We start from the raw sequence: 12,672 nt of genomic DNA on the forward strand, positions 1-12,672 counted from the left end.
ACAGGGGTGCAAGTGTAGCAAAATATAACATATGGAGAAACATACTGCAAAAACCATACACGCACAAGAGTACAGCGGAAAACAAAATCCTGGTCGTAGGCGGTAGACAGTATGTTTTTACATCCTTACCCCGGTATCGTCGTATTAACCATAAGAGAAACTGATTAAAACACCTGATTAAGGCACCTCTCGAAGAGTAAAAATTCAAACTCTAATAAACGACTTTCATTAAAGTTTGAATTTTTACTTATGTTATACAATTTTGAGGCAACCAGCCAACCTTTTCCTAGTGCTGACAAATATGCCAAATATTCTTGCCAGAAACTCATCAACATCGACTCCTGTCATTTATGTCAACTAAGCACAATCATGATATTGATATAACAATAGAGGAAATAGATCGGACTTAACATCGGACTACATCACCAAAAATCCATGTGACCTCAAGTCATAAGAAATTGTGAGCGCCATGGACGTGCCATGAGATAGCATTTGAATGAAAAAAGTGAAGAATATTTAAAATATCTGGTATGTAGTCAAACATGTGGCCGTCGATAGAATATAATCATCTGTCTAATGCACCACTACGATGGGCAGATAAAATAAAAAAAAAAGAAGAATTCCAACTTCTAGCTACCTGTCATCCGATCAAGTTAACGGTGACAGTTGTGTATTGTCGTTATTATTTTGTGTTTTTCTAAATAGGCTAGTCATATGCTTTTTTTTATAAAGTAATTATAATTTTTTATATAACAAAGTTAAAGATAAAATAAAATGTACACATAGTTCAAATTCTGTTTATTAATTTATAACAATCTTCATAATCTTATAGTAATAATTGACAATGAAAAACATAATAAATAGTAGGTATTAGCTAAATTACAATAACTACATAATATTTCATTGTGTCAAATTATTATTCTTAAGAATTAATATGGCATTGTGTTACATATATTTGTCAATATAATAATATTTACATTAGAAAAAAAATCCTCATAAACGAAAGTAGATAATAATACCTAATAATATTCAACAATACTGATACTTGTTCATGAAGTACTCTATAATAAATTAAATATTGCTTCAAAGAGATTTTGTTTTTGTCATGATCATTAAACCTTTATTGTGCTTCTAATAAATATAATATCAAATACCTTAAATTATATCCATTCATTGAAGATTTATTTGAATTAAAAAATTTACAACTGGCGACATCCAAGAAAACAAAATCTTTGGTCAATAGATACCTACTACTTAAAATTAATTTTATCCAAAATATTTAATATATTGGAATGTGTTGGTTTTTTATTCGAGGTATACATTATATTTTGGAATGTGTCTTAGGTGTCTAAGCATTACAATTTACTTGTAATTTGAATATTATTTACTTCAGATGTCCGATGTCTATTATCCGATGTATATATAACATTAAAAAAATCGAGCACCTTTGAAAAAAAGTAAAATACTGAAAATGTGTCTAAATTAAAATTTTACATAAATAATAAATTTAACACAATTATCAATAACACTTATCTCCTATGCATATAAATACAGTTAGTTACGGTGCCTAAGTGTCATTCCTTAGCAGGACGGATGCGTTGCTCATTATAAATAATAATTTTAATAAAATGTCTTTTAAATTACGTCATTTAGGATGAATTGCTATAATAATCTCACTCATGTGCAATTTTAATAAAAAATCTTTGGTAAGTCGTGCTAAAGAGCGACCTTCAGGCATCGTAATGGTCCAATTCGAATCTCGTGATTTTCATGTTTTGCGATCCAAGCCCGCTGGTAACAGTCTCGTTTCTATGTCCTATATTTGGTAAACTCCCTGTTGACCTTACAGGGTTTATCTTTCTCGATCCTGTCTGCTCTATCTTCCTGTAGGCAGAGACCCCCGAGGGTCGGCTCTCGACTCCCCCAACGACACTTGGCTTAGAACCGTTCGTGTGTTGCTGAAGCTGTATCCGTGACGCTCGTTCCATTTCTCTAAAAGAATTGGGGACTAGTTATTTGGTGATAAGGTTCATACATTTTCAGACGAGAAAAACACTTGCTTGAAGATTAAAGATTAATGAATGATACCAACCATACTAAAATCACTTTAGATTTAAGTATGTAATACCAATGTTCATAATAATACATATATTTAATCAAAATTTCCATTTTTTAAGAGTACAGCTAAAATACTATGCTATAATAATTACTAAAACCAAAGAAACCTAAAACCAAACAGAATATTTTTACATTACAGACATGACTGTGTGAACGTTCATTGTTATTTATTTGTTATATTTTTATGGTGGCATGCAAACAACAAGAAATACGTGCATTAAGGGTGTAAAATAATACGTTTCTCTGGTTTCACCACTATACCAGAGAACACAGAATTTTAGCACAGCATACAGAGAAACTCAAACCAAGCACCACGACCCAAACGACAATGAGGATGAAGCGAGCAATGATACCTTCAGGTTCGTATATAGGAGGCGAGCGCAGAGGTGCGCTCCGGTTTCTTGATGTGGTGGCATGCGGGCGATGAGGGATACGCACCGCTCGTGAGGCCGGACAGGCGCGACAGCGGGCAGCACAGCGCCGCCGCGTACGCCGCGCGGTACTGCGCGTTCATTATCACGTAGATGATCGGGTTCACGCACGCGCTCGCGTACAGCAGCAGGTATCCAGCGATGTGGAACACTGGAACGAGTATCAGCATTAAGTATACTACTACACTTATGGTACTGCACAAACAGTATTATGTATCCATTCACTCAAAGCCGCGACCCCCCTTTAAATTATTACATGTCTTAGCGTGCATGAGACGACAGTAGATAAAGTATTAAATTCAAATTAGATTATATTTGTTGAGTATTAGTATTTATGATTGTATTATATTAAAAAAAAATATATTTATTAGTATTGTATTCAAAAAATGATTAGTTTGACGTGGAGACTTGGAGAGACGCGCTTTCCATATGAATTAATGATGTAAAAGTAATTTTGGCGCAGTGATTAAAAAAGTAATAAGACTAGTTTATTACTTTATTTAAATACTGTGATAAATGGCATGTTGTAAGTATCTACCATTCCTTCCAAAATTGAAATAAACTTAATTAATGGACGTCAATTAACAAGAATACATAAAATGTTTAACTATGGTAAAAACTACTATTGATTCGAATTTTAAATTCTGAGTCGACGTACCGACACGAAAAGAAATGTACTAAGCACTGCTATCTAAAAAACTACCTGGTGGATCGATGCTATAGGTATATCCTACTCATTTGGATTTGAATGTGCCTTATCAACAGGAAATATAACGATGATACATACCATTACTAATTGAATTGCTTTGAGATAAAATATCAACTTACTTGGGTAATGTACGTGACTATCGGCGACTTTGGCGATAGTGATGGGCAGGTAACAGACGAGGAAGGAGAGAAAGATTGCGAGTACCATCTTCGTTATCCTCCACTCGTTACGGCGCGCTTTCGTCTCTCTCGTGTCCTTTATCGTCGACCGCTTGTCACTGCCGTTGTTTAGGGTACCAGGGTTTGGATGTTGCGAACGTTGATGTTCACGCATTCTTTGTTCTGAGCTGAAATATAACATTAAAAGTAACAGCTTGTATTATATTTTTTTCTTCTTGGCTTTGTGCAAGCCCGTCTAGCTAAGCATCACGAAATAATTTTACTGTTAAACAGCAATACTTCGAGTTGTTTTATTTCGATTTTAAATCTGAGTGAGCTAGTGTAATTACAGGCGTAAGGAACATATTAGCTTCCAAGGTTAGTGGTAAATTGGTGATAAGGATTGTTTAATATTTCTTACAGTACTAATTCCTATGGGTGATGGTGCCCACTTATCATCGGGTGGCATATTACCCGTACGCTTACCTATATTATAAAAAAAAACCCACATATAATGAGTTATAATCACATCAAGTTGTCTCAAAAAATAACACACTTAATACAATTTACCTATACTTGAAATAGCATAATAAAACAATGTCCTAAAAAGTATATTATGCATTTTGGTTGCATCATAAAAATGGTCTAACTTGTCGTGGTTTCATTAAAACGAATATTAGAATAACATTAATTGAAGAACATTTGCAGTAAAATGCATGAAATGTATTAATTTTAAGAAATACCTTTTTTATTTGGCCACTAAACATCATTCTGTAGCCTGACCCCATAGATACGCAAGGTATACTATTTTATGACTCCATAAAACTCAATATAGTATAAAAACGTCAGCTCCCCATTTGTTCTTGCTCCATAAAGATAAAGAAAACGCTTCAGAGCATAAAACATTCGTATTACCTGCCTTTTCCAGTCATACATATAAGTCAAAGTATATTAACACTATATTAATATATGTGTAATGTGATATTGACTAAAAAAAACCTCACGAACTTGTACCGTTCTTCTTTTTGTACAAAAACAATTTTGTAACTTTCTTCGGAATAAATTAGGACTATGTAAGAATCCTCGTACTTAAATTTAAAAACAACGATTTCATGAAAAATATTACGGATTTAAAAAAATATATTTGTATAAATAATTGTTTTATTTTACCTGTGGACTACCCAAAATATTCGAGCGTAACAAATCAAGATCAGCAGTGCTGGCACAATGAAGGCGATGACGAAGAGAGCTGTCTTGGCAGAGCGACCGTTGTCATCTGGCACTATTGAACAAGTGCCTAATTCTGGATCGTAGTCGAATTGACCTGGCGAACACGTTTTATCTCGATCAGTTAAAAAAATCCATAACAGCAATCTCACAGCGTTAGTTTATCTTAAAACAATTTTTTTATACATAATAGCTTCACTATTTCAGAATAATGCTCTAAATGTTTTGTAAAAGTATCTGTATCTCTATCATAAAAAAAAATATATATATACATATTTTATATCAATAAGCTATGGAAAAAATAAAATAGATCGAAAAAATACTCTTTCTCGTTCATACTCTCATTAAGAAATTAAGTTTAAAATACAACACCTATAAATTTTTATATAAGAAAAAATGAAATCAAAGGTAACATTCTGAATGAGGCCATTTTAAAGTTTAAAGCAGAACATCAGATGAAATGTAAATTTATACGTCTCGAAGGAATACAGAGATAATTCGTGGAGACAGCTTGACTGCTTCGTTTAATAGGCCTCAGAATATTTAGTCTGTGAACTTTTATCGTAATTTACCGATGTAAAAGGCTACTATTAAAATTAATACGTTCGTTAGTAAAATACGTGTGCTTATTTGTTATTACATCCACTTTAGTGACGCCATTACAATGATCCTCTACGCTACAAGGGTTTAAAATATCTAAGGACACTTTAACGTGAAACGGTTTATGTCTAGGATTAAACTAAATGTGCATAAAGGTTTTAGAAATTATTTATTGGCGTACATTTTCATGCTTGGATACGTTTTATTGTTATATCTTATCTTAATTTCAAAATTTAAAATTTGTTAAAGTTAATCTCAACTATATTCTAGCAAGATCATATAGAATATATTTTTTCAGAAGGAAGACCATTGTAATATAGGCATGGGTGCATAAACTACTTTTTTTACACCAACTTGTGTAGACTACCTTGGTCTAGATATGAGGCAATAGATCCCTAGGTTCTGGGTTTGAAATCCAGGTCTGGCCGATAAAAAGTTATTGGGGTTTTCTATCGAAAATTCCTAGCAACGGATTCCTTAAGATTGGTCGCCGTGACCAAAGACAGTCGGGAAGATATCATCATCACCAACTTACCCCAGACTCCAAGAAGTGTCGGTATCTGCATACCGTACGAAAACATCCACGAGAACACGATCATAAGAGCTATATTGTGTTTTCGGTACACACGCGCGTACCAGCTGTGATGAGCAATCATTATGTACCTGAAAACATAAAAAAATAAATCATATTATTGGCTAGGCTAGCTGAGCCATAATAAATCCGGTGACTAGAGTACGTTAATCTTAACTGAAGATTGTGGGTTCAAAACCGAATAAGCGTGAGAAACATTGTTCGTAGTTACAATTTATATCATGTTCACGGCGAAGGAAATCAATACATGAATGAATTAATTCGATTTGAGTTTAGATTGTCCCGTAGTTATCCGCCAATCTGCAGTGCAGCAGGATAGCGGAATAAGTTAATATAATCTATATATACAAATGCAACTTTAAAAAAAAAAATTAAAAAGAAATAGCAAAATAAATAAAACTGTAACTGTACAGTTTTATTGGATACTGATCCACTCTACCTCATTAAACTTGTAAACTTGCGTAAGCATGAGAGACATGGGCCTTTTGAACCAAATTTGTCTTATTGACATTTTCAAGAACGGACGGAAGCCGTATATGCTTTAACCAACGATCACCGACCTCTTTTGTTTTCCTACTCTTTCCGTTACTAATGGTTTCTATGGTAGTTGTTAACTGTCAGTGTGATATATCGGTGTGACCGATGTGTGATCTGTAAATGATTGTTATCACATAACTAGCCAATTTGAATTCTCCCTCTCGTGTATTGATAAAATGTCGTTAAATTCGTGAGACAGGCAGTCCTCGTACTTACGGCATGTTAGGTTCTCGATATACGCGACGTAAATCGAAACGGCGTAAGTCGAGACATATTAGATAGCTTCGTTTTTTTCTTCTTGCTATGACATTGACCTCGCGATAAGTGAATTCTCCAATCGAAACATTGACGTATGCTTGAGGAATAGTGTCAAAACATTGTTCGATCGAAACGACGTAAGTCGAGGACTGCCTGTATTGTGATTAAGTGTTATTTTTAATTGATATTTCACTTCTGCTCTAACAATATATTTAATGTTACCAATATAAAGCTTTTATATGAGTCTACGTGATAATATTTATTGCCTCCACTGGTGACAGAAAGACTGGTTCATTTTTCGCCCAAAAGATTCGGAATTGCGATTCAATGGGGAAATAGGGAAGTATTTTTGTCACCATAAAGCAAAAACAAATATTTGAAATACGCTGTTTCACAAAATAACTAGTTGAGTCAAAACTAGATAAGACATTTTCTTCCTATACGTAATTCTCGCCTTAAAATTGATTTATTTTTCAGAGTATATAACGTTATTTTTTTCTCATATTTATATATATATTTTATTATTTAACTATATATAATTAAACGAAAAAGGTATATATGCGAAACAAGCGATATTTATTAACTAATATAATATACATTTATGAATCATCATTAGTATTATAAATATAGGGCATCCCGTCCAGGCTTCACTAGGCTATTAAAGAACAATACACACAAAGCAAAAATCTTTTTGACCAGACACTAACACATTAGTTTGTAGAATATCTCACTAAAGCTTCATCAAAATCGTATGAATGGCTAAGAAATTCACACAGAACCAACATATAAACATTATTTTTACATATTAACAAAGAAAAGTTAAACTGAGAAGTAACGGATTATTCTTATAAAAACACATATCGAGTCAGAATAGTAATTATTTATAACATACGAGCGTATCGTTACGGGCGATTAGTTGAGATAAAGATAAGAAATAAGAATAATAAATAAAACGGGATTAATATAAAAAAACAAACGTGTTGAGGCAACCATGTGCGCAGTCTCGTTTTGTGCGCTGTCAACTGTTACAAACAAAGACAATACCGTTATACCTTGACCTACACTTAAGATACCATGGCTGTGACCAATGTGAATAAGTAGCAAAGGTTTTGCATGCTATGCATTTTTAATCAATAATTAGCATTCTATGTGTGACTTTTAAGGGTCGCAGTCGGCACTAGTTATGACATACGAACGTTAGTTATGTCGTGTGATGTGAAGGTTCAATATATATATTTTTTAATATAATAATTTTATTAAGTTATTCTTTTATCTGTAAATTATATCATCTGCTTAGTACAATGTCGCAAGTCTTATAAATAAAATAAGGAAAATTGTTAACATATATTAAAAAAAAAAGCAGAGGTTTTAAAATTGAACCATGTGATTCGCCTATTTGTGAGAGCGCCATTTGATTATGCCCCGTAATACCAACATTCAAAACTCTTTCATTAAGTTACGAGGAAATTAATTTTAATGCAGGGCCTTTGATACCAGAGTATTTAAACTTTTGCAAAATAATATCATGCCTAACACAATCGAGTTACAAAAAATTTCATTAACATTTTGAGACCTCTCCCACGCGTCATAAATGTGTTCAAAGTTAGGACTAGACAATAGCGGTTAGCATTTTAAATACAAAATAAACATTAAATTTTATAAAAAGAATCACATTCTGTGCAAACTCCTTTTATAGGCAAGTACAGCGTTAAAATTATATAATATTAGGTACAACTTATTTACTTTAACTTACATAACAATATTTTGTTAAAAATTTTAAGATATTGTATAATTATAGTTTAACTATAATTATGAGAAACAAAACTAAAATATACCATATTACAATGCAGTAAATGTGAGACGTTCATGAAAAATATCAATATCATGGGTCTTAAATTCATCGCATGTCCGCATGAGACGGTTTAATGGCCTGTTTTTCCCTAGATTTGTCCTTGAGCGGGCGACATTATAAAATATATTCTTAACGATTCATAAGGTACTTACCTATTTAAGGTAATTAGCGCGATACTCAAAAGAGATACGCCCACGTTCCCGTATCGTAGGAACGGTACTAGCTTGCACAGAGCTCCCCCGTGGGACCAGGTCCTAGTCCAGAAGCCAGATATGGCGAACGGAAGCACGACAGCGCAGAATAGAAAATCGGCTATGCATAAACTGAAAATAAAAAAATACATATTATTAAATAAATTGAATAATTAATATTTCATGTATTTGTTACCACTAAAAATTTATTTTTTCTATAGTATCTATAAATATTTATATATAATTTTAACAAAAAGAAACTGACTTCAAATTCCAAGGTTCCTAATGACGGAGTTCTGAGGTAACACAAATATAAAAATAAATCAATCGAACTGAAACCTCCTTTCTTAGAACGAAAAAAAAAATTTAAAACGTTGTTGTAATTAAGAGTTTATAAGTATATAAAAGTAAAAGTAATGTAAGTAAGTAAGTAATGTAAGTATCGTAAATATTCCATCGGTGGGCAAATACTTCGTTCCATCTTACAGAGAAGGTTTGGAATCTTATTCATCCATGTTGCATTATTTCACCCAAAACATGCTTACACGTGTTTAAATTAGTTAAGGATTGACTGGATTTAACCCCTTAATTTTCGGTTAAGTTCTAAATACAAAAGTAGGCACTGTGCTATATCGGATCTTCTAAATTGTATTTGTTGAGAGTTGATTAATTTATCGTTACGGGACAAATATTGTGCTACAATTGTCTAATAGATTCATTTTAATTTTATATACGAGTGAAATATGTTGCTGATAATAATTTAAAAAATAAGCAACGGTCTCAGAAATTTACATGTTGAAACACATACCTAATTGAAAAAAAGCAATTCGTCTACTCAGATGAGAAACGTCTTGATATATTACTTTAAACTCTTGTGACTTTCAACGACATCTAGGACAAAGAAAACACAATAAGCTTCTTAACAATGTAATACGCTTGAACCTTATAGCTCAATGGTTTGACTGAGCCTAGAATTGACGCAGATTCGATCATCAAACCTAAGACTATTAACGTATCTATTAAACATAAGCTGTAAGCTTAACCAATTGCTAGTCCAGACTTCATACGGACAAAATTCATACAAAGTTCACATTTCCCCTTATACTTTTCTCCCCTTAGAGTTGAAATATCCATAAAATAATAATTTCTAATAAGAATTTTCAGTATAGAGTGGTAGGAAAAATTGTTATTCCTATTATTAGGATTAGTAATTTCTCGAATTGTTCATGTTGTTTTTTAAAATAATAAATTAATAATCATCTATATTTTTAAATCACTAAATTCAGTTCCCAGTACAACACTGGTTGTTTTATTTACGCCCCGAAAGAAAAGGGGAACATATTTCGTACTAGATTAGAGTTGGGACATATTTCTGTTCCTTGACTGATATTTATGATAATTGTTTTAGGCCGATTTTACGCTTTCATACAATATATAAGAGCCAGTAGAGCTATTCTTTAAGAACAAATTCTAAACTCACTGCTGAACATGAACGTGAACTGACAGAATGTGAAAATTTGTTAACTTTGGCTTTAACAATTACAACATTCGATTTTCAATGTTTATGATACGGAATTCATATATTAGTTACGAATTAACTTCTTGCGGAATAGCTCTGCTTTTTCTTTCTAATATGACAAAATAAAAGTGCTAACGTAATGTTTTCATGGTACATACGTCAAACCAATAAAGAAATATTACATTAGAAACTGTCTTAAGATGTAATATTTTTAGAAATTCGCGATCGCGACTGCCTAAACTTACAAATTTCATTTTAATAATAGTTTGAATGACTATGATACAGATGAGATATTTTATAAAAATGCACTTACGATACAAAAAAAAACAGTAAACTATTCTAAAAATTATCAAACTTTCAGACTTATTTAACAAAATGTTTTAAAAATCTGTTTTACTTGCTTACTAAAATGACAAAAGAAAACTTATAATATGCTCAAGATTATCTATTGCAGGGACGCCTTGTCAATGAGGGACTTTGCCTTAATATTTTGTTGTTGAAATATTTATTTGAACTAGAGTTTGTATTTTTTTTTTTGCTAACTATAACTTTAAATCGGAAACATTTCACAGCAATAATATACCATTTTACAAAGTAAGGTAAGTATTTACTTGACCTCTTAGATATCGCCACTCCAAGAAAACAATTCAAAACTTTAATCCATTAATGTTTTGTTAACCATAGATGTTATATCCCTATAGCCTGTATTTATATTCATCCTTCAAACCACGACAATAGCAATACACGATTGCTGACGTTTAGTCTTTAAATTAAATAGTATTACAGCAATAGTATATACATTTTAATAGTTTAATAAAAAAATACCTTATAATAAATGCTGCAGCCACATTTCTCACTTTAGGACACTTTAGAAGTGCTACTACGGTGAGAAGATTACCGAAGAGGCCGACGACCATAATTATTCCAGTGATAACCGCAGCGAATGTGAGAAGTGCTGGAGAAAACCTTCAAACAAAAGAGAAAATATTATATATATGAATAAACACAGGTGTTCCAATTTTTAGACGATCTTATTTTAAGCAAACTTATTCCATAAAAAGACAAAAACACAGAGAGAAAGAATAAAACATAATTCTATAATAAAATCCATAGTTCTCAGTGGTCTAACTTATTTATTTATAAATTATATGCAGGTCCTGCTAAGGAATATTTTATCTATATTTATCTATCAACCTGTGTGTGAGTTTACATCTGAAGCTTGTTTTACGTTACGTCTAGAAAAAATATTTACTGTATCCGTAATCACAATAATATGTGAGCCAGCTAAAAAATACTAGTAGATTAATTATTTCGCGATCCAACAGCTGTTTTGAACTAATATATTATTGAAATTATTTAAACAATATTATTTTGCACAAATAAATGTAATTAGATCTAAAATTTAATTATAATAGGATAAAGCGTATGTGCGTATATATGTGTGGTTATGTAACAAATGAATTAATAATGAAAATAATTAAAGTTGTTACAAAAAAAATCCAATAATATTTGCAATAAACTTTTATCTTACGCTGAAACGACTACTATAATAATGTTATAATACTTGAATTAAATACACAGACAAGTCTGATGTAATGGTAATTGTTGTTATTAAACGCTTATTATAAAACGACAACAAATGTTAGAACAAGATAATATTTCTTATTCGTCTAGCTAGTTGGCTAGACAGGATTTAGAGGAAATTAAATGTTTAAACCTAACGTAATATCACGAAAGATAAAAGCCCTTGTTATGAAATAACACAAGAATTCTTGTTTAAATATAAAATGAATGCGAATGAAGAAAATGTAATACGAGCTTAAAATTTATTATATAAGTTTTAATTTTCCATATTTTGACAATGATTTATGAAATAGTAAGTATATTTATATATATTTAACAAATGTACGTGATTTAGTTAAATTAATTATCTTCTTATATAGAATATATGTAGTATCATGTTATTATGTACTGTGATAATAACCACAGATAAAATATCGTCGTAGTTCTTTTTGACAGTGAATGGTGTAGTATGTATTCCTTCTTATCCAATATACTATTTTCAAAATTGGAAAATCTATGCAGAATATTTTTAAATATTTAGGCTTCATCCAATTAGCGGCCCAAATGATGAAATTTAAAAAGTGACCTCTTTACGAATGGTTAAAATTGGTCACGAAATGTTCGTAAATGTTCAGTTTTTTCATAAATAATTACTAAAAATTGGTCAACACTATATTCATAAAAAAAAAAAACAAAAATCAAACCAAAAAATAATAATTTTGCAATATCAAGCAAAATCGAGGAAAGTTAGGAAATACACACAGTCAGAATATAATATTTGGTCAGAAGTATGAAAAGTAATATAATAAAAAAATATATAAATAAGTAGTTTCAATTAGATTTGCTTTAAAAAAAATACGCTTCTGATAAATCACAACATAAGTATTTCAGTCGTTACATAAATTTCATACATTTTT

General features: G+C 31.4%; 1 protein-coding gene across 2 annotated transcripts in view; it reads right to left on the reverse strand.

The window, feature by feature from the left end:
• Nucleotides 1-1,160: 1,160 nt before the first annotated feature.
• LOC113399130 (G-protein coupled receptor moody) overlaps nucleotides 1,161-12,672 on the reverse strand; it is a 48,547-nt gene continuing 37,035 nt past the window's right edge. The window contains exons 3-9 of one of the 2 annotated variants that reach the window (XM_064217104.1): nucleotides 11,018-11,158; nucleotides 8,635-8,805; nucleotides 5,779-5,906; nucleotides 4,587-4,740; nucleotides 3,378-3,604; nucleotides 2,472-2,700; nucleotides 1,161-1,992 (exon numbers count right to left, since the gene is read on the reverse strand). In XM_064217104.1, coding sequence (XP_064073174.1) covers nucleotides 2,474-2,700; nucleotides 3,378-3,604; nucleotides 4,587-4,740; nucleotides 5,779-5,906; nucleotides 8,635-8,805; nucleotides 11,018-11,158 — 1,048 coding nt within the window. In that variant the 3' untranslated portion in view covers nucleotides 1,161-1,992; nucleotides 2,472-2,473. The remainder of the gene's footprint in view (nucleotides 1,993-2,471; nucleotides 2,701-3,377; nucleotides 3,605-4,586; nucleotides 4,741-5,778; nucleotides 5,907-8,634; nucleotides 8,806-11,017; nucleotides 11,159-12,672) is intronic. The other variant, XM_064217103.1, reaches the window with a different exon arrangement.

Source organism: Vanessa tameamea, chromosome 15 (assembly GCF_037043105.1).
Source record: "Vanessa tameamea isolate UH-Manoa-2023 chromosome 15, ilVanTame1 primary haplotype, whole genome shotgun sequence".
NCBI lineage: Eukaryota > Metazoa > Arthropoda > Insecta > Lepidoptera > Nymphalidae > Vanessa > Vanessa tameamea.